The 26,651-nt window shown below is 43.1% G+C and overlaps 1 protein-coding gene across 1 annotated transcript in view; it reads left to right on the top strand.

Annotated features, from left to right (window-relative positions):
• The window catches only part of PTGFRN (prostaglandin F2 receptor inhibitor), an 81,829-nt gene extending 59,093 nt beyond the window's left edge, over positions 1-22,736 (top strand). Inside the window, exons 6-9 of the mRNA XM_055584620.1 lie at positions 1,226-1,645; positions 11,908-12,015; positions 17,191-17,496; positions 19,261-22,736. Coding sequence (XP_055440595.1) covers positions 1,226-1,645; positions 11,908-12,015; positions 17,191-17,496; positions 19,261-19,427 — 1,001 coding nt within the window. The 3' untranslated portion in view covers positions 19,428-22,736. The remainder of the gene's footprint in view (positions 1-1,225; positions 1,646-11,907; positions 12,016-17,190; positions 17,497-19,260) is intronic.
• Positions 22,737-26,651: the final 3,915 nt, after the last annotated feature.

The following is a 26,651-nucleotide window of genomic DNA, read 5'->3' as shown; positions in this document are numbered from 1 at the left end:
AGTCATCTTACTTGACTTAGCAGGATTTACCACGATGATCATTCCCTCTTCTTGGAAATACTTTGGGTTCTCCTTGGTTTGTGGGACACCATCCTCTCTGGGCTGTTTTCCAACCTTGACCTCTTCTCAGCTTCCTTTGCTGATTTCTGTTTACTTTTCTGACCCTCAAACATTAGATGCCTAAGGACACAGTCCTTGAACTCTTTTCCTGTTTAACCTCTAGTTATCTCTTCTAATCTCACATATTGAAGCTTCAAGAAAGAATGTGAATGGCTCAGTGGAACCTCAGGAATCAGTAATTCTGGAGAGACCCTGTAACATATGTGTTGTCCTAATAATTTGGTGGAACAACTATTCCTCAAAAAACCCCAACATAAAAATTTTGTTCTGTAACTGGATGGGTTACAGAATTATATCATTAAAGGGTAAAAGGGTTGTATTTAACTCATTTATCCATCCATTCAGCAAACATTTAGGTATCTTCCAAGTGCCTGCATTGAGCTATTAATATTATAATATAGATGAATTCTAATGTGTATATGCTTAGAGATTAATTTTTTTTTTTGACAGACAGTAAGTAACACACTTAAACCTTTAGTAGCCTTGGATGCTGGTTCAGAATTAAAATTAATTAAATTTTAATTGCATCTCTGGAAATGACTATGCATCTTTGCAGTCAGATCTTCATACACAGATCTACACGTGTATGTTGCAGTCATGTTAGTAATGACCTGTTCTATAATGTTACCATCGTATGGTGAAACAGCGATAGAACCCATTTCTCACTTGCTCTGCTACTATCCTTGTACCCAGGGGAGCCCCAGTGGGGAGAGGCAGGTGGAACTGCCTAGAGCTGCATCTTCCCCACTTTACTAGAAGCAAGTTCTCGCTCACATCCATGGTGGCACCAGTAGCTTCCCAAATTCTCATTCTGGGTGAGACTTCTCAAGGACTTGAAAATCCTGAAAAGCAAATTCTTACCCATCAATCCTCTGTTCCCTCACACCTATTAAATTGAGGCAGACTGCTCTGCCTCCTGCAGCGTGGTGGTGTTCAGTCTGCTTCCTGACACATGCTATTTTCTTTCTGAGTTTCCAGATTTTCCCAAATGCTATTGTGCGGCAATTCGCAAATAAATTTCTATTTCCTTGACATTGTGCTTTCAGATGCATATCCATTTAGCTAATCCTGTTAGAAATCACATCTTTCTGGTACTTCATTGCAGATTCTGTGCTTGTGGTGAAGGCAAGGCAGCCCAAGCCTTTCTTCGCTGCCGGAAATACATTTGAGATGACTTGCAAAGTGTCTTCCAAAAATATTAAGTCGCCACGCTACTCTGTTCTCATCACGGCTGAGAAACCTGTTGGGGACCTCTCCAGTCCCAATGAAACCAAGTACATCATTTCCCTGGACCAGGATTCCGTGGTGAAGCTGGAGAACTGGACAGATGCATCGCGGGTGGATGGTGTTGTGTTAGAGAAAGTGCAGGAAGATGAATTTCGCTATCGAATGTACCAGACTCAGGTCTCAGATGCAGGCCTGTACCGCTGTGTGGTGACAGCCTGGTCTCCTGTCAGGGGCAGCCTATGGCGAGAAGCAGCAACCAGTCTCTCCAATCCTATTGAGATAGACTTCCAAACCTCAGGTGAGCAGGGGAACTTGGTAAGTCATAGATTGACTGGAAGAGACCCTAGGGTTTTGATCCAGTGTCTTCATTTTTTTTAAACAGCTTAATTGAGATGTAATTCACATGCCATGCAATTTACCCATCTAAATATATAGCATGTATTTAAATACACTATGTGTGCGCTCAGTTGTGTCTGACTCTTGGTGATCCCATGGACTATAGCCCACCTGGCTCCTCTGTGCATGGGATTTCCCAGGCAAGAATGCTAGAGTAGGTTGCCATTTCCTTCCCCAAGTCATCCTCCCAACCCAGGGATTGAACCCGAGTCTCCTACATGTGCTGGAGGATTCTTTACCACTGAGTCAACAGAGAATATACTATACTATAGTATATTTAGTATTTAAATACTATACTGTGGTGTTGGGTTGGGCAAAAAGTCCATTCAAGTTTTTCCGTAAGATGTTACAGAAAAAACCCAATCAAGCTTTTTTGGCCAACCCAGTATTTATACTACACTATTAATATAAATGTATGGTATATTCACAGAGTTGTGCAACCATCACCACTATCAATTATAGAACATTTTCATTACAATCCATAGAAACTTGCACCCTTAGCTGACACCCTCAGTCCTCCCCCTCAACACCCCCCACTCTGCTCCCCAACCTCCTGTCCCCTGGCCACCACTTATTTCCTTTCTGTCTCTATAAACTTGCCTATTCTGGACATTTCACATAAATGGAATGTAATATAGAGCCTTGTGTCTGGCTTTTTTCATGTAGCATGTTTTCAAGAGTCATCCACATTGTAATATGTATCAGTACTTTGTTCTTTTTATTTTTTTAATATTTTTTCTTTTTTGTTCTATGTCTGTATTTTTTTGGTTGTGCCTTGCAGCTTGTTGGATCTTAGCTCACTAACCAGGAATTGAACCTGTGCCCTCAGCAGTGAAAGCAAGAATCCTAACCATTGGACCGCTAGGGAATGTTGTATATATACATTAGTGTTAGAGAGTTGCAGCCTTTTATTTAGTACCCAGAGAATGCCAGTAATTTAACATGCTGTCTTGGTAAATGTTGCTCACAGAGTTTTAACAAGAACAAAAATAAATGTAATAATTTTTGTGTCATCTTTGGCATGTTGTAAATTCAAAATGTTAGCTGCTTTTTCTTTTTAGCAGCACTGAGAGGAAAAAAACAGTAAAAAACTGTAAAATGCAGTTCTGGATTTGGTCTTACATGAAAAATGTAGTACAATGAAAACTTGAATGTCAAAAGGAACAGTGCTTTAAAGAAGAAAAGGAGAGTTAGTTGCTCAGTTGTGCCCGACTCTTTGTGACCCCATGGACAGTAGCGGACCAGGCTCCTCTGTCCAATGAATTCTCCAGGCAATAATACTGGAGTGGGTTGCCATTCCCTTCTCCAGGGGATCTTCCCAACTCAGGGATAGAACCCAGGTCTCCTGCACTGCTGGCAGATTCTTTACCATCTGAGCCGCTATTGAAGCCTGCTTTAACTAAACCATTTATAAAATAAATGAGATATAAACTCCTAGTCAGAAAAAGAAAATATCATTGTCGGAATGTTGAGGACCTTTCGTTTCATTTGCAGCTTTAAAGTTTTTAAGTACCTGTGAATCAAATCTACACACAACTTTTACTTAATGTCATTTTTGTCTTGAGAAATGCAAAATAATGCCAGTAAATACATTTTGTATATCAGAAAATAAGTTTAGGAATCTCAAAGTGCTTGGGAAGTGTTAGCAAGACTTTTTTTTTTTTTGGTGGCTATAGCGATCTGTTCTCTCTGCATAAACCTGTGTAACTCACAACTACAAATACCACTGATTGTTTTTTAAAGAATCAAACACAGGAAAACCACATATTCCCTCCTTTTTGTACTTGAGCATTTAATGCAAAATAAATTCTCATTAGCACTTCATTTTTATGACTGAATAATATTCTATAATGTGAGTACACCGCATTTTATCAATTCATCAGCTAATGGACATTTGAGTGTTTGCAGTTCTTGATTATTCTGAGTAATGCTGCTGTGAACATCTGGGTGCAGATTTTTGTGTGAACATACTACCTTTACTTTGACCTTCATTTATTCCCCAAATATCTATTTGTTTCTTTTTGGTCGTGCTGTGTCTTTGTTGCTGTACACAGGCTTTCTCTAGTTGTGGAGAGTTGGGGCTGTTCTCTAGTTGCCCTGTGTGGGCTTCTCATTGTGGCGGCTTCTCTTGTTGCAGAGCACAGGGTGTAGGCGTGCAGGCTTCAGTAAGTGCAGCTCCCCAGCTCTAGAGCACAGGTTCAGTAGTTGTGGCACACAGGCTTAGTTGCCCTGCGGCATGTGAAGTCTTCCCAGGCCAGGGATTGAACTCATATCCCCTGCGTTGCAAGGCAGATTCTTAACCACTGGCCTCCCAGGGAAACCCAACCCTCTCATTTTTAAAACATATCAGTTGACACACTGCTATATCAAATCCTTCAGGGAACATGGCAAAGTATAAAGATAAGAGGGAACTGGGCCTCTAGAGGGATTAAATGACTTGCCAAGAGTGAAAGATTCAAAGCTAAGACCCAAGTTTTATCCAGCCCATAGCTTTCACTCTTTGAGGTCCCTAGGACTGAAGGTGGTAGGTGCTATTCTTGGTCTGATGTATCACAGCAATATTTCCATACACGAGTGAGTATCCCAACCTTGGGCCTCACCTTTGCTTTTGGACTGGGAAAAGATTTCCAATTAGTCGAGTCTCCAGAGCTGTGCTGGTATGTGTGACTGTGTCTGTCAATCTGCTTTGTTAAGAGTAATTATTAGCAGTGTTCATCTGTGAGAGGGTTAATTAAAACAGGAGCATTTTGGTGTCTGTTCTGAGTGATTTATCTTTGGTAAGTCAAATGTTTTTATGCCTTAAGTTGGGAAGATCTTTTTTTTTTTTAATAGCACGCATCAGTTCAGTTCAGTTCAGTTCAGTCACTCAGTCGTGTCCAACTCTTTGCGACCCCATGAATCGCAGCACGCCAGGCCTCCCTGTCCATCACCAACTCCCGGAGTTCACTCAGACTCACATCCATAGAGTCAGTGATGCCATCCAACCATCTCATCCTCTGTCGTCCCCTTCTCCTCCTGCCCCCAATCCCTCCCAGCATCAGACTCTTTTCCAATGAGTCAGCTCTTCGCATGAGGTGGCCAAAGTACTGGAGTTTCAGCCCCAGCATCATTCCTTCCAAAGAAATCCCAGGGCCAATCTCCTTCAGAATGGACTGGTTGGATCTTCTTGCAGTCCAAGGGACTCCCAAGAGTCTTCTCCAACACCACAGTTCAAAAGCATCAATTCTTTGGTGCTCAGCCTTCTTCACAGTCCAGCTCTCACATCCATATATGACCACAGGAAAAACCATAGCCTTGACTAGACGAACCTTTGTTGGCAAAGTAATGTCTCTGCTTTTGAATATGCTATCTAGGTTGGTCATAACTTTCCTTCCAAGGAGTAAGCGTCTTTTAATTTCATGGCTGCAGTCACCATCTGCAGTGATTTTGGAGCCCCCCAAAATAAAGTCTGACACTGTTTCCACTGTTTCCCCATCTATTTCCCATGAGGTGGTGGGACCAGATGCCATGATCTTTGTTTTCTGAATGTTGAGCTTTAAGCCAACTTTTTCACTTTCCACTTTCACTTTCATCAAGAGGTTTTTAGTTCCACTTCACTTTCATATTCTCAAATGGAAATGTTTCTTATTCATCTGTGTAATTCATTAAGCTCCTCTGACAAATCTATGTGTGTTTCAGCAGGTAGATAATTTAAAAATTTTTGATTCCCAATCTTATTTAGAATATCAAAGTGAAGGATCATCACTTTTGAGTTTAATACTGAATGTTTTCACTAAATCTGCCAGTTAGAAATTTCTAAATGTATAAAATCATACTCACCTATAAAGATTCAAGTGTTAATTGAATCAGTACAATGAATGCAAGATATTTGTTGAATTGTACTTATATTAAAGGTAAACTAAATCTTAGTAAAGTTTATTTTATTTTAGTATTATTTTGTATTATTGTAACTTTTTATAGTATATAATGAAATAATCTTCTGGCATCTAATAATCTTTTTTGTTTTTTTTAATTTTTTAATTGGAGGATAATTGCTTTACAGTGTTGTGTTGGCTTCTGTTCTGGCATCTAATAATCTCTCAACCTTTAGATTAATAAAGAGTGAATATTGATTTTAAACCCTCGGAATTAGAAAGAACAGAGAAAATACAAGTGTTTCTTATTTATTTTCTAATAATAGCTTTATTGAAATAAGGTTAATATACCATAAAATTCACACATTCAAAATATCAATTCAGTGGTTTTTAGTATATTCACAGATATATATTGTACAACCATTGCTAGTATCTAATTCTAGAACTTTTTAATCATTCCAAAAAAGCACCCTCTGTACCTGTTAATAATCACTCCTAACTCTACCCCTAGCCTCTGGCAACCACTGTTCTACTTTCTATCTCTATAGATTTGCCTTTTTAAACATTTCATATGACTTGAAACGTATATGTGGGCTTTTGTATTGTCTTCTTCTCCTGTAGCATTGTTTTCAGAGTCTATCATATTATATCATGTATCAATAACTCATTCCTTTTTGTCGCTGAATAATTTTCCAGTGTGAGAATATACCACATTTTGTTTAGCTGTTCATCAGTTGATGGACCTTTAGATTGTTTCCATCTTTTGGCCATTATAATAATAATATGCTGAATAAACGTTAGTGTACAAGTTTTTATGTAGACATTAAGTTTTCATTTATCACCTAGGAGTGATGCTGGGTCATAAGATAACTCTTTGATTCTTTGAGGAATTGCCAAATATTTTTCCAAAGCAGCTGCACCATTTTGCATTCCCACCAGCAATGTGTAAGGGTTCCAATTTGTCCTTATTCTCACTGGTTAGTTATTGTTATTCTCCCATCTTTTTTTTTTTTATTATTATAGCCAACCTAGTATACATGAGGGCCTCCCTCGTGGCTCAGTGGTAAAGAACCTGCCTGCCAGTGCAGGAGACATAAGAGATGAGGGTTGGATCCCTGGATCGGGGAAGATCCCCCGGAGAAGAAATGGCAACCCGCTCCGGGATACTTGCCTAGGATATCGCATGGACAGAGGTCTGTGGCAGGCTACAGTCCATGGGGTCATAAAAAGAGTCAGACACGACTTAGTGACCAAAGAGCAACAACGAGTGTATATGAAATAGTATTTCATTGTGGTTTTAATTTGCATTTCCTTAATGACTGTTGATATTGAGCATCTTTTCACATATTCATAGTTATTGGTCATATGTGTATCTTCTCTGGAGGGATGTCTATTCATACCATTTACCCTTTTTTCATTGACTTTTTTTTTTATTGTTGGCTAGTGGAGCTTTTCATAGTTTGAATACAAAAGTCCTTTAGCAAAATATGTGATTTGAAAATATCTATTCTGTATGTAGTCTTTTCACTTTCTTAATTGTGTCCTTTGAAGCACCCAAGTTTTTAATTTTGATGAAGTCCAATTTATCTATAGTTTATTTTTGTTGCTTGTGGGTTTGGTGTCATATCTAAGAAACCATTGCCTAATCCATGGCTGTGAGGATTTACACCTATGGTTTCCTCTAAGAGTTTTACGGTTTTAGCTCAAACATTCAGGGCTGTGGTCCATTTTGAGTTAATTTTTGTCTGTGGTATGAAGTTGGGACTCAGCTTTATTCTTTTGTATGTGAATACTTAGTTGTCCTGGCACCATTTGTTGAAAAGTCTATATTCTTTCCCCCATTGACTTTGGTACACTTGTCAAAAATAATTTAACCATAAATAAAAGGATTTATTTCTGAGCTTTCAGTTCTATTCTGTTGATCCTTGTATCTTTTCCTATACCAGAATCCCATTGTTTCATTACTATAGCTTTCTAGTAAGTTTTGAAATAAGTGTGACTCTTCTCTGACTTTGTTGTTTTTCAAAACTGTTTTGGCTTTATGGGCCGCTTGAATTTCCAAATGAATTTTAGGATCAGCTCATTAATAGCTGCATTTTGAAGATAACTGGGACTTTGATAGGGATTGTGCCAAATTTGTAAATCAGTTTGGAGAGTATTACCATTTAACAATATAGTTTTCTAATCCATAAACATGAGATGTCTATCCATTTATTCGGGTCTTTTAAAAATTTTCAATGGTGTTTGTAGTTTCCAGCATACAAATGTTGAACTTCTTTCATTAAATTTGTCCTAGGTATTTTATTGTTGATACAACTGTAAATTAATTGCTTTCCTAATTTCCTTTTCAGGTTATTTATTGTGAGTGTATAGAAACTGAACTGACTTTTATAAATTGGTCTTATATCCTGCAGCCTTGCTGAAATTGTTTATTAGTCCTAATAGTTTTTTGTTGTTGTTTTTGTTGGTGGCTTAGGCTTTTTAAATATAGGACCATATCATCCGCAAATAGAGGTAGTTTTACTTCTTATATTCAGTTTTCCTTAATGCCTTCTAATTACTTTTCTTGCTTAATTGTCCTGGCTAGAATCTCTAGTACAGTGTTGAACAGTAGTGGAACAAGTAGACATCCTTGTCTATTTCCTGATCTTGAGGGAATTTTTCCTGTTAAGTATCTTTTACCCTTAAGTATCTTGCTAGCTATGGGTATTTCATAGACAGCAAATATTGAGTTGAGGAAGTTTTCTTTCATCCCTAATCTGTTGAATGTTTTATTACGAATTAGTGTTGGGTGTTATCAAATGCTTTCTCTCTGACTATTGAGATTCAGATGAATATGTGGGTTTTGTTCTTTGTGTTATCTGTTTTTATTGTCTACCGGATTTTATTCCATTTTGTTTTGCATTTGTTATTTGATGTTTCTTTAAAACTATTATGAGAAAGAAGGGAGACATAAAACCTTTTATATGTATTTCTAGGTGAGGAATGGGTATTGAATCTATTACTCAGTTCTTTAAATCTCATCATAACAGATAAAATCACTGTAGCTTACAGGTTGAATAGACTGCTTAAGGTTTTTGCTTTATTGAATCCAGGAAGCTGTCATGGGCTCACAGTTTAATTAAGAGGAGCTGCATCAAATCTAACACCCAGCACATTACAGTAGCCCTGCATAGCTCCACGAGAATATTGACTTGATGCTGAAGAGCTTTCACTTCCTAAAAATCATCAGCACACAGTAAAATACATGTAACAGAGAGGTCTTTCCTGGTGCCCACCTTTTTGTCCTCTATTTTCAGCACACTTACCTCTTGGTATAAGGACCATGTTCCCCAAGGGGCCTTACTGAGTTGTGACATCTTCTGACTCAAAGTATCAGGGGTTTAAATGTGGTTATATGGTTTAAATGTGATGATGTTAAATATTTAATATTTGATGTTAAAAGAATAATAATAACATTTTTCTTCTTAATGGAGAAGTTTGAAAATATAATAAAATACAAGGAAGAATCATGCAATCACCCTTCATTTTACCAGAGACTGTTAATTAGTGGTATTTGTTATCTTAGAATTTTTCCCTTACATGTTTTCTTCGTGACTTTGAAATCAGGCTGTATATGCAATTTTATGACCTGCTTTCCCCCACTTTAACATTATAAGATAAGCATTTTCCATGTTATAAAAAAATTATAGGTAAATACCAACTTTAATGACTACACCTGCTAGAATTCGGCTAACCACTTCCCTGATGGCTAACCACCCTCTGATGACATGCAGATGGTCTGCAGTTTTGGCTTTCACAGAAATACTGTCCTTTATAGCCTTTTCTTAGGGGCTAGAGTTGGAGCATGGTTTGTGTCAATGTTTGTGTTTAAAAGTGAAGTGGTCCGTGTACTCTACAGATAGGAACCTGGGGACTTGTAGTGGCCCTAGTAGTTCACTTAGATTATCTGTGCCATAATCTGTCATCTGTGAAGTTAACCAGACACATTCCCTCACAAAAGCAGCATTACCCAGAAATTGACCACAATAAAAATATTTCTAAGCCTGGGATAATGACCCGTATTAACAGTGAGTTGTTGATTTCGTCTGAAGGAAATCCACTGCTGTGACCAGTTCACAATGCAGGCCTTTTCCTTGGTCCTCATCTGTGTGGTGAGAACGGCACAGATCCTCTGTTGTTCCCACGGCCACGAGGAGAGACGAGAACTGTAACGTGTGATCCAGAAGGCATGTTGGGTTTCTTTGGAAATGTAAAGGAAAGAAAGTGAAATGTGTCCAAATTAGGTAGGGAAATGTGTCCAAATAAGGTAAAGAAAATATGTCCAAATTTCTTTGCTGTTTCTAATTAAGTAAAGAGGAACCGGAATCCACTCTGAGGCTCTCCTTGTGTTTTATCATCTTGTGTTCTCTGAGAAGGCGCCTGGAACACTTTAAGAAAGCCCCATAGTATAGTTCTATTTTTAACCATGAAATTTCGAGTCAGAGAAAAAAAACGTAGTCCCCGTTGCTCACCATGGTTGCTACTAACCTGTCCTCACAGATGACCATAAATGGCATGAAGTCCCCTGAGTCATCACCACTGAGCCAACTCAGAGCAACGGGCTTGATCCTTTCCCACCTCACTGCTATAAACAGAGCAGATCCAGGGTGGTAAGGACCTGAGCAAACCGTGGCCAAGAGCCCAGTTACTTGAGGGACATGATGCCCAGAAGTGGGTAAAGTTTCCTTGTCCTTTGCGCTTTCATCCCATTCCCTGGGTCCTGGAACTGCCATTCTGTTGTGTTCTCCATCCCCTAGGCCCGATCTGAGTGCTAGCAGAACCACCCAGAGCTGTCTGATGCCTCAAGGTTTCCATGTTCTACAACCATCCTTCACCTTTCTCCCAGCAAACACAGATTACTCATGAACTCCGTGTTAGAAAAGCCCTCTGTTGAATTCATCTTACTACTCATGTGGAAATAAAAGTATAGGCTTTTCAGTTCTTTGCCTCATTGGTTCACATGACCTTTTACTCTCTTTCTCACAGTCATTTCTTTTGGATGTTAAAAAGTACCTTTTCCTTCCTGATAATCTGATTTTAAAGGTAGCTACATCTGTATTCTTAGCTTCGAATGAGTTTCAGAATCAGTGTCCAGGGCCATCTATCTTTGCTTTCAAGAAAACGCAAGGGAAATCCCATAGCATTGGTATTCTGGAATCATCTTCGGGCTTGCCTATTCCTAGATGTTAGAATTGGGATATGGTAACTATTAAGCTCTTAGGATCAGATTAGCTTAAAGCTGCTTAATAATCTCACCTAAAAAGTAAGCTATCAAAGGGTTAAAACCAAAGAATGCAGTACCTAGCCCCTCTCTCTGCCTCAGGAGGGGTTGGAGCCACAGATTTCTTCCATACAAGGCTTACCTTTTTTTAATATAATAAGTCATTTATTTGTGCCTAATAATGAAACAGCACAGTGATAATTATCCCTATAGCCAAATGCATCCAACTGACTATATGGTAAATATTACTAATGTCTAGCCCTAAATTATTTTTACTTTACCCTTCATATTTTCTTGCCTATACGTATGCTCATTACCTTACAACTTACAAACTTGAAACAGCCCTGCCTTGCAGTGAATCAGTGATACTGTGAGGAGTCAGCATGGTTTGTGTAGAACCATCTTCTGGCCTTTGGGAGAAGTAAAGGGGTCATTTATAAAAGTAAACTGGGTACTGAGGGAGAGTTCCAGTGAAGCAGGCAGGACAGGTCCTGTCTGGGTGGTATTTAAAAGGAATTTCCAAGCTGCCTCCATTTCCCCCAGCAGAGTGGAATCGCCTTCAGCCAAACCTTGTAGCAACATCATCATTGTTGGCTTGCCCATCTCCCTACTGGATGTCAGCCTCGTAACAGCAGGGCCCGTTGCCAGCACCCAGCACAATGAAGCTACTCAGTCTGTTGGGACCAAAAGCGTCCCTGACTTAGTCCCAAGCACTCTGATCTCTGAGCCACTCTGGCCTGGAAGTGAACTGTGTGGAGTCAGAAACATCTCCGACTGTACCAGGATGGGAGGTGGGGTGGTCTCGAAATGAGACTGTGTTGGAATCTTAAGGTGAAGCTCAGCTGGAAGTAGCTTAATTCATGTCTCTCTGAAGAGAAGAAAAACATCCTTAAAAACCTATTTTGTGGACTTAAAAACCTGTTTGGTGGATTTCTAGCCCAGTTCCAAGGAAAGGGAGCCCACATTTAGATGTACATTTGTGCACCAAGAATGAGATTTAAATAAAAGTGTGAAAGAGGAAAATGAAGTGATGTTACTTTCTTCCAGGTCCTATATTCAATGCCTCTGTGCATTCGGACACGCCGTCGGTCATCCGGGGAGATCTCATTAAATTGTTTTGCATCATCACTGTCGAAGGAGCAGCCTTGGATCCAGGTACCTCTCTCCATCCTTTCCCCTTCCTCATACTGCTTTTTTAAGTGTTTCTCATATCATCCCCACTGTGTTACAAATGTGAAGGTCAGGGATTGAATTGGCTATTTATTCCCAAAGTGCCTAGCTCAGTTCTTTGTATTCAGGAGATATTTACTGAGGACTTGTTAAAGTGGATGCCGCTATCTGTTAGATGGTTTGAAAACACAGCTAGACATTTGAATGTAAGTTCTCATGGTGATCCAGTGGCCACTTCAGGGGCTAATTCAAGCTGGTTTGCAACCCACTGGAAGAGTCCAGCTCCCTTCCATTTTGTCTTTCATTTATTCCTTCAAATAGTTATTGAACTCCTATAAACAGATGCTGTTCTAGATACTGGGAATAGAGAGGCATGATCAAAATATTCTACGTCTGCTTTCATGGAGCTTGCAGCCTAGTTTATTAAACAGACAAGAAAGAAATCACCATATATGTAGTATCAGATAGTGATTAACACTTGAGAAATACAAAGCAGAGTAAATGAGTGGCAAGCAACCAGGGTATGCTATTGCAGTTTAAACTTTTAGGAAATCTTTGTAAATCTTTTCTTTGCCGAAAATATTAGCAGGGCCAACAGGATGCCCAAGAGTTGTGGGCCAGCAGCCTTACACCTTTTCTGCTTGGCCCCCTTAGTATGAGGTGCTGTGCTTCTCACTTAGATCCTCGGGGTCTGAAAGAATATTAAATGTATGCAGGTGTGTCTCTGCCTCCTACAGAGCCTGTGGAGACCCTGACTCCCTGCCTAGGGGCTGCCCGTGCTCTGACCTCTGGTGTCTTGTGCTGCCTTCTCCATCATAGGCAGAGCCATGCCTCACACAGATTTGCACCTTGAAAAGGCCAAATTGTGCAGAGCTCACTGAGTTCTTTGTGGAGACCACTGGACATGTGGCCCTGGGGTGGAAATGAAGCAGGTCTTCATTTTATGTTAAGGGCAAGCTGTCCGTAAACTGAGGGTGGGCTGTAGTTGATCTTCTATGACCAACAGGAGCAGAGGCCCAGGCCTCCACCCACTGAGGTCTGACTCCCGCATGGCCCCCGGCTGAAGGTTCAGGTGTGTCTAGCTCAGGGTCAGCAAATCTCTCTGTAAGGGACCCAGGTAGGGAGTATTTTCAGTTTTTTTTGACTCTGTGGGTCAGATGATCTCTGAGGCAGTTACTCTACTCTGCTGTTGTAAAGGGAAAGCAGCCAAAGAGAATAAACAAATGGGCCTGGCTGTGTTCCAGTGAAACTTTATTTACAAAAACAGGTGGTGGGCTGGCTTGACCTGCAGGCTACAGTTTACTGAACCCTGCCCGAGTTGATTGATACCAAAATTGACTCTTGTCAGGAACCTAAATATGATTGAGCTTTAGAGATAAAAAAAAAAAAAAAAAAGAAGGGTTTATGGAAAACATAAGAAAAGGAAAAGGGAAAAAAAAAACCATCCCAAACAAAGATCCGTCAGCTCTGTCCTCTGTGGTCAGGAAGGAGCCACCACTCCTGTGGAGGCTGCCAGGAAAGGGAGAGCAGGGAGGTACTTTGCAAAAGTTGAAATGATTTAATACTATTTTTGCCTCTAAAGTTTATTTATAAAAAAATGTTTTTTAAACTTTTTATTTTGTTTTGGTGTATAACCAATTAACAAGCAATGTTGTGATAGTGTCAGGTGAGCAGTGAAGGGACTCAGCCAAAGGTATACATGTATCCATTCTCTCCCAAACTCCTCTTCTCTCCAGGTTGCCACATAACACTGAACAGTGTTGCCTATACTATATAGTAGGTCCACTGCAATATTCTTGCCTAGAGAATCCCATAAACAAAGGAGGCTAGTGGGCTACAGTCCTTGGGGTTGCAAAGAGTTGGACATGATTGAGCATGAGCCACCTAGGTTCTTGTTGGTTATCCATTTAAAATATAACAGTGTGTATATATATCCTCCCTAACTGTCCCTCCCCCACAATCCTTCTGTTTATAAAAAATTAAAAAAAAAATTTTAAGCTCATTTATACATATACAAAAATGTAACATTTCAATGTCTTTCTCATAAATTAATGGGTCACCAATCGTGCCCTTAACATAAGTCTTTCTCTCCAATGTAATTGCAAAAGCTATAGGTAATTGCAATGTAATTGCAAAAGCTATAGGTAGCTGTTATCTTACACATCACAATTTTCCAGAACTTTGCACTCTTGGACTACATGGGTAGAAGATTCTGAATAATTAAACACAAGTTGTGGTTTCGTTTTTCCTCATGTTTCCTATGGGCTGTGAAGGAATTCTCTTCTGGAAAGGACATGTGGCCCAAGTGGGCCGAGTGCCACCGCAGCGGGAGGGGTGGAGAGGATCACAGCTCTTTAGAGGCGGGGTCTTAAGTCAGATTCCCTAGAAGCAAAGCCTGAGACAAGCGAGCGGGTGATTAATCGAAGATGTGCCCTCAGGAGGAAACTACGAGGGACTGAGGGAATCAAGGTAGAACTAGGAAAGAAGCCAGGCAAAGATCTGAATTCAGAACAAGTGTAACTCCCTATGGGTCGCTGCAGAGCATGGATTATACCATAGAGTGTGAGTGACCTTGTTGAGCTAAGGCTTTTATACCTACCCTCCCCAGTCGTTGGTCATGGTCCACAGTGAATGGCTGGGGAGGGGTAGCGTTTCTTCACCTCCAGGGGTGGCTCTCCTGGAGGTGGCTTCTGTCAGCTAAGGACGGTCCTCTGGAGAAGGCTCAGGTGTGAGAGCTTAGCAGCCGACCCCTGGAGCAGTTGGGGGCCCAGCGCTCCAGCTGGTCAGGGCAGAGCGCCAGGAGCATCTGCTGCAGGCGGCAGCGCCCTTCCTGTCAGAGCATCTCCTAGTACAGAGTGTGTATGTTGAACTGTGGAGAAAAGGATGTTCATGGCGGTCACCTTTTACTGTGCACTTACTACATTCCGGGTGCTATTTTAAGCATTTTATACAGCTGACTAACCATGGGTGCTATTGTAATTTCCTTTTAGAGAGAAGGAAACTGAGTCACTGTGAACTTAAGTGACTCACCCAGGTCACACAGCTGATGAGAGCTAGGATTCTAGCCCGAGTAGAGAGCTGACATCACAGGTAGAGTTGAGATTTGCCTGTGGCCATTAACAGTATTCTTGCCTGGAGAATCCCATGGACAGAGGAGCCTGGCAGGCTACAATCCACGGGATCGCTGAGTCGGACATGACTAAAGCAACTGGGCGCTTAACGTTTTTATTGTGAGTTGAAAAGGAATTATCATTTGAACAAGTTTGTAGAAATTCTCACTTTGGGGGAATTCCTTGGTGGTCCAGTGGTGAGGACTCCGTGCTTAACCACGGCAGGGTTCTATCCCTGGTTAGGGAACTAATATCCCACAAGCTGAGAGACGTGGCCTCCCACAAAAAAGAAAAAAATTCTTGCTTTTAATTTTGCTTACATTCTTTTTCTCTGTGTAAGCATCTGAATATGATTTATTTGCCTTATAATGTGCTTTTTGAGGTTATTAGTGTATTTTTACCAAATGGATGTTAACTTTTTGTTTAATAAAAATTGTGTCATTTAACATTTGTATAGAAAGTCTTGTCAAGTGAATTGAAGATAAAGCAGTGTTTGTGGCCCGCTTTCTTGCCTGCTGGGTGACTCTCGGACCTGACGCAGCTGGTGTCACTTGGTAACTGTCAGAAGAAGAGGTCAGAGGCTTAGGATGTGCAGTCTTATTTCCACGTTCAATGAGAATTACCACTTGTGCCAAAGTCATCTTACTCTTGTGCCCACATTAATTTATTTGAGGCTGTTGGAACCTTAATTTTGCAGAGTACTTTACGATTCCACAGCATTACTCACTGGGACTGTTAAACCGTGTTCAATTTTCTCAGCTTGACATTTTTTTCCTCTTGTTTTGAACTTAAGCACTTCAGGGGGGAAAAAAAAATCACAGTCAACGATAAAATCTAAACTGTTTACAACTCTCCATTTTGTACGATTCATTTTATTATTTTTTTTCCGTTTTTCCCTCCAGTTTTATTAAGATAAAATTGACATACATCCCTGTACAGGTTTAAGGTACACAGCATAATGATTTCACTTATATACATCATGAAATGATTATCACAATAAGTTTAGTGGACATCCATCATCTCACATAGATACAAAAAAGTGGTTTTTTTCCCCTGTAATGAAAACTCTTAGAATTTATTCTCTTAGTGTTCCTATACATCACGGAGCAGTGTTAGCTATCGTCATCGTGTGTATACTACATCACTAGTATTTATTTTCTTGTAACTGAAAGCTTGTATCTTTTTTTTTTGAGCCAATTCAACATAAATAAGATTTATACAATTTTCACACAACACTAGAATACAAATTCTACTCAAGTTCCCATAGACTATAAACTAGGAGATACTGGAACATATCCAGGGACATAAAACAAGGTGCAAAAACTTCATGATCTAAAGATATTGAAATCATACAGAGTCTTTGAACAATTCACTTTATGTCCGTATTGTCGCTTACGACTAGTGACCTTCCAGTCTTGGGTTCTTCTGCCTAAAATGCTGAAGGGCCCTGCTTTCTTTGGGGGAGAGAGCATTCTATGTCACCACACACCAGCTTTCCATCCCGAGTTCTGTAGAGGAGACATTTTGGGGCTGTGCTCCTTCAGCTGGGTCGTGGCAGTGGCCTGGTTAAAAGGGTGGATTCTACAGTTGAACTCCTGGGTTAAGCCACATGCTCTGCAACCTCCCAGCTGTGTGATCTCAAACAAGGTTAATGGGTCCCTCCAGAGATTAGAAAATGTGACCGCACCTTCACGTATGGTTGTTGAGAGGATTCGGGCACACCTAAGGTCCCCAGAGCCGTGCTGGCCCCCAGTCAGGCTGCACGTGTGCTAAGTCACTTCAGTTGTGTCCGACTCTTTGCAACACTGTGGAGCGTAGCCTGCCAGGCTCTTCTGTCCATGGGATTGTCCAGGCAAAAAGACTGGAGTGGGTTGCCGTGCCCTTCTCCAGGGGATCTTCCCAACCCAGGGATCAAACCCGAGTCTCTTACGTCTCCTGCATTAGGCAGGCGGGTTCTTTACCACTAACGCCACCTGAGGTGTGTTATCCATACCTGGAACTTCTTCTGCCTGTGCCACTGATCCCAGGGTTTTGGCTTGGTCATCCGTAGACGACATGGCCTTTGACGTGTCCTGGTTTGCGGTGCACTCTTTTGGCCTGGACAAGGCTCCCGTCCTCCTGTCGTCACTGGATCGGAAGGGGATTGTGAACACGGCCCAGAGGGACTGGAAGAGCAGCCTCAGCCTGGAGCGCATGAGCATGCTGGAATTCTTGCTACAAGTGCATGGCTCCGAGGATCAGGACTTTGGCAACTACTACTGCTCCGTGACTCCGTGGGTGAAGTCACCCACAGGTTCCTGGCAGAAGGAAGCAGAGATCCAGTCCAAGCCCATCTTTATAACTGTGAAGATGGATGGTAAGAATGACACACAAATAACCTTCTCAGTGTTTGGGGAATGGCTTCTCTGTGTGCTTTGCCACCGCTGATGGGATCCAGGTTCTCACCCTTGAGGAATGTGCTTGCTTTCTCTCTAGCCTGGCTCAGGCGTGTACCCAGAAAGAGCACACTCAGCCCTTGCTGTTTTCCCAGCTTAGGTACCAGGTGTGTTGGAGGCACTACTGGGCAATGATTTTTTAAACTTACTGGACAGATTTTCAATGCATTCTGTAAATTCTAGACATAGTCACTTTGTTGTATCCTAGGGTTGGCACGGATTCTGCCAGGCAAGGGCAGAGAACAACATCGAGAGAGTGGGTCAAGGTCTCTTGGAAGGGCTGTGAGTGAGTTCCTGCCCCTTTTACTCTTCTACTGGTCCTGTGCTGTGCTAGTCACTCAGTCGTGTCTGACTCTTTGAGAACCCATGTACTGCAGCACACCAGGCTTCTCTGTCCATGGGCTTTTTCAGGCAAGCATACTGGAGTGGGTTGCCATTTCCTCCTCTGGGGGATCTTCCTGACCCAGGGATCGAACCCCCAGTCTCCTTGTCTCCTGCATTGCAAGTGGATTCTTTACCCACTGAGCCATCTGGGAAAGCCCCTTACTGGTCCTACCTCTGGTGAAAGGGGGCTCCTCCCATTCACTCGCACAGGGAGGGTTCTTCACAGAACCCTGAGATGGGAGGGGGAGCTCCCCGCCTTGTTGGCTCACACTGACGGCCAGTCAGCCTAACTAAGTGGCCAGGGGGCCCCCTCCCCACCCTTCTGCTCTCTAGCCTCCTGCAGTGGGGGGCACATTTTCCTTGGTTAACGGAAAACTTGTCTTCTCTGCAGAAAGTGTCAGAGTAAGTGTGAATTGAAAAAACTCATGGACAGAATTCAAGTCCAGGTGCCTGGAAGGATTAAGTAGGAGCCTTCGAGTGCGTTTTCCTGACGATGTGTCAGTTTGGTGGGGACTGGAATTGGAGCCCCAGCTCTTCCACAGACGACTTAGTCTTTCTAATCCTTTGTGTCCTCTCTTGTTAAATGGGATGATAATCTCTTGTGGGGCTGTTGTGCTAAATGTCGGGCAAACAACCATGGTGCCAGCCTCCACCCAAGGTTTGCTCGTAATTCGGGGGACGGGGACTTTGTAGGTGCAGGATCTGAACTGCATGTGTTCCTGCAACTTAGTGATACCATATTTGCCTCTTAGAAATGTCTTGCTTGAAGTCATTCCACATGAAAATCCAGATTTACTGAACAAGCAGGGAGTGATTATTCACTTTGCTAGATAATTTACTATAGTGTTACTTAAAATAGCTCCCCTTGTACACTTCAGTTATCTGATGCATAGAATTGATTTATGTGGTTTTTTTTTAAAGGATGCATCTGCTGCTGAATGTGTGGTGCCCTTATACTGACTTTTAAAAATCAATCTCCTGCCAAAACCCTAAAAAGCAAGTTGACATTCAAAGATATCGAAGGAAATCTTTTTTTTTCTGGGTTCCCCACCACCACCACCCTGCCTGCTATGGAATTGGGTAGGGATATATTTGCTCATTTTTGGACACCTATGGCTGAGCTGCTCTTGTCTCAAGCCCTGTGCTAGGTGCAAGACCTGTGAGGTCAGACTCCTGGGGAGACCCTGGGCAGTGGAGGAGGGAGGCGATGGTCTTCCCTGAGCTATCCCCACCCCCCCCAACACCCCCCACACCCTGCAACTTGCATCACGATTTCTATCCCTCTGATCTCTCCCTCCTAGTGCTGAACGCCTTCAAGTACCCGCTGCTGATTGGCATCGGCCTGTCCACTGTCATCGGGCTCCTGTCCTGCCTCATCGGGTACTGCAGCTCCCACTGGTGCTGTAAGAAGGAAGTCCAGGAGACCCGGCGAGAGCGCCGCCGGCTCATGTCCATGGAGATGGACTAGTTGGTGCCAGAAAGGCCGAGACCGAGGGACGGTCGAGGAGCGGTTTGGGCGAGATGAGGACAGCAATCTTTTAACGCGAAGTGTGTTACACTAAAAACCAGTCCTCTCTAATCTCAGGTGGGACTCGGCGCTCTCTTTTCTGCATGTCAAGTCCTGAGCGCAGACATGTTTACCAGCACACGGCTCTTCTTCCCACGGCACTTTCTGATGGAACAATCGAGTGTGTGTTTTCCTGACGGCGGCTTTTTAATGGTTAACCTCTAATTTTTTTCTCCTACTGGCTTATAGATCTCTGACTTGTGTGTGTTTCTACCTTTTGTTTTGAGGGGTTGCAGTGAGAAAGGGGTGAAGGCGTTCAGAGTTCTTTGTCTCGGGTGAGATCCGTACATCTTCCGAGTCAGAGGAAGATGTGCTAAGAGAGCTGCTAAAGGCGACCCTCTACCCCGGCCGAGGGACAACACAGACCAGTGCTGAAGGCTAATGTGTGGCTTTTACTACCCTCCCCACCCCCTATTTTCCAGGGGGTTTAGGCTAGCTACATTTAAAATCTAAACCTGCAGTCCGTAACTTCCTATCAAGCCCAAATGTATTTTGGTTTTGGTTTTCTGCTTCTTTGCCCCTTTCCACTTCTTTCATATTTGCTTTATGTGCGAGTGCTGAAATGGCCCTGGAATCGAGAATTTGGCTCTCCACCAAGCACCTTATCTTGCCACCTTAGCCTTAAGAATGAGTATGAAGAAAAATGCACAGCCCCCTCTGTCCAGGGCAGTGAGAAGCCCTGCAAGGAAGAAGAGGTCGGAGATAAGGAAAGGAACAGACAGTCACTCCCATAGTTCCGAGGCTACCATGCTTCAGGGGGCCCCAGAGATTACAGAAGGGGGATATCCTGGAAGTTCGATTTCTGCAGTTTGTGCCAGAGGGTCAGTGGTGCAGGGGTGTGTCAGGCGGACGGAGCCACCTCTCTTCCCTGTCCCGCCCTTTGTTAGAGGCTAAAGCCTTGTGGGTCTTCAGGGGGAACCACTGACACCCCATGTCCTTCACGAGCCACTTGGGCTCTTTAATGTGAGGTCGAATTGCTGCTTGCAAGACTGACTTCACAGAATCAGAAATTACCCAGAAGAACCATGCATTTTCTGTCACCTTGTCAGTCCTTCAAGTCTTTTAAAAAATCCCCTGCGGGGGGTTAGTGAGAAAGGGTATACTTTGTGGTGTGTTTGCTTTCCTATTAGGAACACAAAGGAAACCCAGCAATTTATTGCTGTGTGAACAGCCTACAAAGTAGATCTGAGAGTGGTCCGCTTTGCCCGATCACTCGTACCAGGAGTAGGACAGCGGTCCCAAAAAGATCTGTGTCTTGCCCCCACACAGCGCTGGCCTTTCAGAAGCATCTCAGTGGGGTTTCCTGAGGCTCACTGGTGACTCAATCCCCACATTGCATTCTGCGTGCTTTTACCCTGAAAGACCTAATACTGCTTTGTCTTCCAAAAGGGAAAAAAAAAGATATCATTTGTTTTGAGCAATAAAGTAATACAAAATGATGGCCATTCACGTGCGGCTCTCTGTCACAATGGGCCAGACGAGCTGGACTGCTCCCAGCTCACCATCTTCCCTTCTACTTCTCTCCTCTGTTGCCCACGATTCATTTTGCACATATCACCAAGTCACCCCCCAGACAGCAGATTGCCAACAAATTTTTCCTTTTGGTTTTGCCCACTGAGGGGACCCCTCATATGATTGAAACTAGGTTCTGTACTAACGGTAGCAGAACAGAGGGATTCCGGGCCTAGCATCTGTGGCGGGAAGACGTACCGCAGGCCCGCTCTCCCAGAGCACGAACGGCCAGGGGAAGGGGAAGAGGCTGCGATAGCGCTAGATTTGGGTATTTCCTACATGCTGTTTCCCAACTGTGCCGTCTCAGAGGAGGTGAGTCACAGGTGATTGTGCAAACAGGAAATAGACACAGGTGCTGCGTTCAGAACAGCCAGTGCCCTTTGAGCCCTCACAGTGATCAGCCTCTTAAAAGAAGGTTCAGGATTGTTGTAGTACAGGCCCTTAGAAGGAGGAAAGGATACTTGGCTTTGGATGTGACCCGGGGGCCCCAGGTGTGTGTAAAAACGTGGATGGGTCGCAGCAGACAGCCGGTGGCAGTGAAGGTGGCACGTGCTCACACACTCGACCTTCTCCTTTCAGACTGCTGTTGCAGTTCAAGGCTGGGGCTTCTACGGCATCTACCGTGCCCCGAGCCCTGCCCTCCATCCACTGGGCTGGTACAAAGTAGGGAGAAGTCACAGGGCATGGTACCAAGGACCGCCTTCCTTCCAGGGACATGAACATGCTGGAACATGTGTCCTGGTCAGAGTGTGAGATGTACTCTTGTTATACCAAATGGGGCCCCCTGCTGAGTGCTCTTCCGGAAAAGGTTACCGCAGAAGCGCTGGCATGAAGGCAAGGACCCAGCCACGACTGACACGGATGAAAGTGCACTGCTTAACACAGAGAACCTTGATAGAAAGTTTGACTTTGTTTTTTTTCTTCTAATCATAAAAATATCCCCAGAAAGAGCCTAAGCTATATTCAGATAAACGCCTGAGAAGTACTTTCCATTGTTTACTTTATAATGTTTACATACACTTTTCACTTTTTTAAAAAAAAGAAAATGCCAGCTCTGACTTTTTAACAACTTTTCAGATTTTTCATGGGACAGTGGAACTCTGACTCACCAACTGGATTTAAAATCTTAATTTAGAAATGTATTTATTTGTGTCTTTTCTCCCCTCCTATCTATGTGGCTTTCCCTAAGATCCTGGTCAAAGTGGCTTCTCCTGCCCAGACCCTTGTCTGTTTTCCCTGGTGGCTCTTGCTTCTTGCTTTGCAGACTGCCTGCAGCCATGATTTTGTCACTGACATCTGTGAGCCAAAGACTGAGCCTCTTTAGCAGGAATAATAAGCAATACTACACAACTTGCTACTTTCAGAAAACCCTTTTTTTTTTTTTAACCTTCACCGATGACAACAGAGGAAGAAGGGAACTGGGATTTGGGTAAGTTCTCCTCCGCTGTTTGACCAAATTCTCAGTGATAATTATTGTGTGCAGATCACTAGGAGAAAAAAGTTGACTTTCTTTCTTTTTTAGCGTGGCACATACAGATCTGCCGAATTTTCCGTAGACAAAAGAAAGGGTCTTGTGTATTTTTGTCCATATCCAATGTTATATGAACTAATTGTATTGTTTTATACTGTGACCACAAAATATTATGCAATGCACCGTTTGTTTTTTATTTCATTAAAGGAAGTTTAATTTAAACTGAAGTTGTGTGAGGAACTTGATCTTGGCCTCTGTTACCCTTTCATCTCCTCTGCATAAGGGACTGTGGCTGAATTCCCTTGCCACTTGAGCACCTTCTCATCTCTTGGAATCCCGTGAACGTGCTATAGATGTTCACCAAAGATAAAAGAAGAAATGGATTTAACAGGACTAATAGTGAGATTTCCACCAAGCAGGAAGGTGAGGGCTGGGGCCCCCTGCTGAGGATGGTCTCTAGGTCTCTCCCTGCATTCTCACGACCTTATAGGACCCTTGTCAGGAAAGAGAGAAGTTAGAGGCTGTTCCTCTCTGTGGATGAGGAAACACACCCAAGTTCTGTGACCATGTCGTGCCTGGAACAGAACAGCTTTTCTGACTCATGACCCAGTCTGGAGCCAAACAGGTCCAGAAGGTGTTAGCCCCTGTATTATGTAAAAACAATCCTTTCCCCAGGCTGCTGGCTTCTGAGTCCAGGATAGGAGAGAGTGCTGGGGCTCCCACCTCCCTGCTGGCCCCAGGAGCAGCTGCTCAGCCTCGGCCAGCCTTCCCTATTTGTGTCTTGGGCAGGGACCACCTCACTTGTGAGGTGTTCAGAGGCTGGGTCTGTGTCCTGGTTAACTAACCTCGCCTGGGGCTTGGGCCCAGTCCAGACATATGGAAGGGACTTGTTTTTAGCTGCCAAGTCATGTCCGACTTTTTTGACTCCATGGACTGTAGCCCGCCAGGCTTCTCTGTCCATGGGATTTCCCAGGCAAGAATACTAGAGTGGGTTGCCATTTCCCTCTCCAGGAGATCTTCCCAGACCAGGGATCGAACCCACATCCTGCATTGGCAGGCAAATTCTTTACCACTGAGCCACCAGGGAAACTCCATAGAAGGGACTAGAGGTTTATGAATGCACAGTGACGCTGTCCTGTGGGAAATGGCCCAACGCTGCATGCTTCTCCATGAAGAGGGAAGATTCTGCTCACATCGAAACACTGACAGTCAGAGCTGGTCTGCAGCAGTCCCACACCTCTTGCTGAGCCTGTACCTGCCTCAGTTTATATTAAAAGAAAAATAAAAACTTGCTCACATAACTCCTGTGGCCAAGGCATTGTGCTTAGCGCAGAAAACCTCCCACTTACATCCTTTCCTAGAGGGTTTGGCAGCTGCTGTTGGCTCATCCAGAAACCTCTTTCCACCTGTTCCAACTCCTGCTTCTCTGTCAGGTCTCACAGGGAGCCTTTATCTGCCCCTGTAGGCTAGAAGAGAAACCCCTGACAGATGCTCTGGTTGTCTGAAAGTGGCCTGAGGGCAGGGACCTCTTCCCACTGTGACAATAGCTAACCAACACTGGGATGCTTTGATGTGCTGTGCACTTGGGCGAGGGCACGAGGGCTTCCCAGGTGGTTCAAGCAGTAAAGAATCTGCCTGCCAATGCAGGAGATGCAGGAGACATGGGTTCAGTGCCTGGGGTGGGAAGATCCCCTGGAAGAGGAAAGGGCGCCCCACTCCAGTACTCTTGCCACAAGGAGTCAGACTTGACTGAGCATGCATAGGCATGCACTCGCACCTGGGCAAGAGCCTCAGGTCACCCGAGGTGACCTCTGAAGATTTCTTATGTGCTCTTCATGTAACTGGATCTTCGGCTAGCAGCCACCCCATGTCCTCTTACCCACAGACCAGAGTGTGTAGCACACCACTTCAAAACACAGGTTTTATTTCGGTGAAGCAGGGCCAACCATTGAGAAGATAGCTTGTTTCACTCACAGATCCCAAGAGAAGGGGTCACGCCACACCCCAGGGGCCATACGGGGAAGCACCAGCATCCCTCAGGCAGCAGAGGGAGCAAGAGAAAAGCATGGACTGCAGCCCTTATTTTGGTTTTCACAGGAAGGAACGGGCAAGTCAGGGTAAGCTGGCTTCAGATTGACTAGTTTGGAGAATTTCAGCAGATTCTGGGGCATAGCAAGTGTCCCTAGTTATCAGGTGTGATGAGAAAACAGCTATTTTGAGTTGCCGCCTAAGATTTTACAGGATAATAGTGCTGCTCACAGCCAAAGCCTGAACGTATAGATAAGGACCTGAGCTTACAGTTGCTGCCCCAAGTCCCCATTTTGCTTTTCCCCAGGCTCCTTTTAAAATAACCCTTTTGAGTTGAGCCTGCAGCCTCCACCGCAGCCACCTGATAAGTAATGGGCGCTTGTTACCCTGCTCTCTATCTCCTGCTCACTGGACACCTGGACGTCGCAGGACTACCCTTCCCCTGGCTCGCTGGGCCCCCAGCCCTGGTTTCTGGGGTCTGTAAGTAATAAATCTTATGACTTAACTTTCTTAGTGTAAGTGTATTGAAATTGTGCCTTCAATCAAAATGACCCTGGGTTTCACTTCCTCAGGGTGGGGGTTCAGATGCTGAGGGAGCAACTTGCTGACCCGATGTGGGTGATTTGTGCTCCTTGTTCAATAGGTCGTGGTCGGCATATGCCTAATTTAATACTCCAGCTATTCCCCTTCTCCCCCCAACACATCTGGTTCCTGGCCTTGGGGTGATCTGAGCAGGGAACAGTGGTCCTGAGTGTAAGAGCTCAGTGGAGGAGGGGTTTGCACACATAAGGCGTGAAAATGAAAAAATGAAAGTTGATCAGTCATGTCCGACTCTTTGCAACCCCATGGACTATACAGTCCATGGAATTCTCCAGGCCAGAATACTGGAGTGAGTAGCTGTTCCCTTCTCCAGGGGATCTTCCCAACCCAGGAATCGAACCGGGGTCTCCTGCATTGCAGGCAGATTCTTTACCAGCTGATGGAAAGCATGCTCACAGGCAAATCGGAATGACTTCCTTTCTCTAGGAACTGGTTAGTCCTGGGAGGAGCAGTGTCTCCAGGGTCAGCAAGGCTCTGGATGTCAAAGCATCAAAAACCAGAACTAAAATGACATGATTAATACACTCACTGCTTGGGGCTTGTACGCCTGGTTGGCTCGGCTTCACTAGGGGTGGGGAGTAATGCTCACCTGAGTCCTCTCTGTTCTGTTTGCCAGTGTATTTGTGCCACCAGTACTGGTTACTTTGATTATATAATTTCATTGAATAATATAATGAAATATATTTCATTATATAAATGATGTAAATCAATGAAATATGAGTGCCAGAGAAAGATGTGTTGATAAAAGGAAGATGAATTCCCTGAAAAGACTAGATAGAGGCAAATTCCTTTTTTTCTTTTTTTTTTTTTAGTGCTATCAATTTAAGTCCAGGCAATACAACTATAAGCGATTTATGTTTTTATAAATCATAAAAGCATAGGAAGATCTATACTCCATTGACTTTACAAACGTTGGTGTTTTTGTTGCTGTTAATTCTTACTCCGTTTTAAAGAAATCAAACCTGAAAGTTGTAGAAGAGGAGATAGGTTTAGTTTATGCAAAAAAGAGAGGAGACTCCAGATAATAGACCTGGGCCTGTGTCAAGAGATTGTTGAGCAAATACATACTATATGATTGAAGTGAAAAGAAAATTTTTAAGATACATAAATGTCTTTTGATAATTCTCATCTTTACCTAACATTTCTGTTAATTGATCAACTGATAGCTCTAATTGTGTCAGATAATGGAGTTTCTCCTATTATTGTCCCCATTCTTAGAGTTGAGGAAATTGAGGCTTAAGGAAACGAATTTGCTCAAGATTTGAACCTAAGTCTTTCTGGCTCCAAAGTGTGTACATGTTCTAAATCACTGCACCGGCTACAGTTTCAATTTTATCCATTCAGTATTTTTTGAAGAAATAGAAAGATGAGTAAGAACTGATTCCTGACCTTAGGAAATTCATGGACTTGTAGGAGAGGGCATGGGCATGTAAATCATTCATTTTATTATATGTAATAAGTAAAATTATAGCAGTTCATGACAGAGATAGAGGAAGGAGTGGTACATTTTCTAA

The sequence above is a fragment of the Bubalus kerabau genome, chromosome 6, assembly GCF_029407905.1.
Source record: "Bubalus kerabau isolate K-KA32 ecotype Philippines breed swamp buffalo chromosome 6, PCC_UOA_SB_1v2, whole genome shotgun sequence".
Taxonomy (NCBI): domain Eukaryota; kingdom Metazoa; phylum Chordata; class Mammalia; order Artiodactyla; family Bovidae; genus Bubalus; species Bubalus kerabau.
Note: the sequence above shows the minus strand (reverse complement) of the source record. Positions and strands in the feature narration are given on the sequence as shown.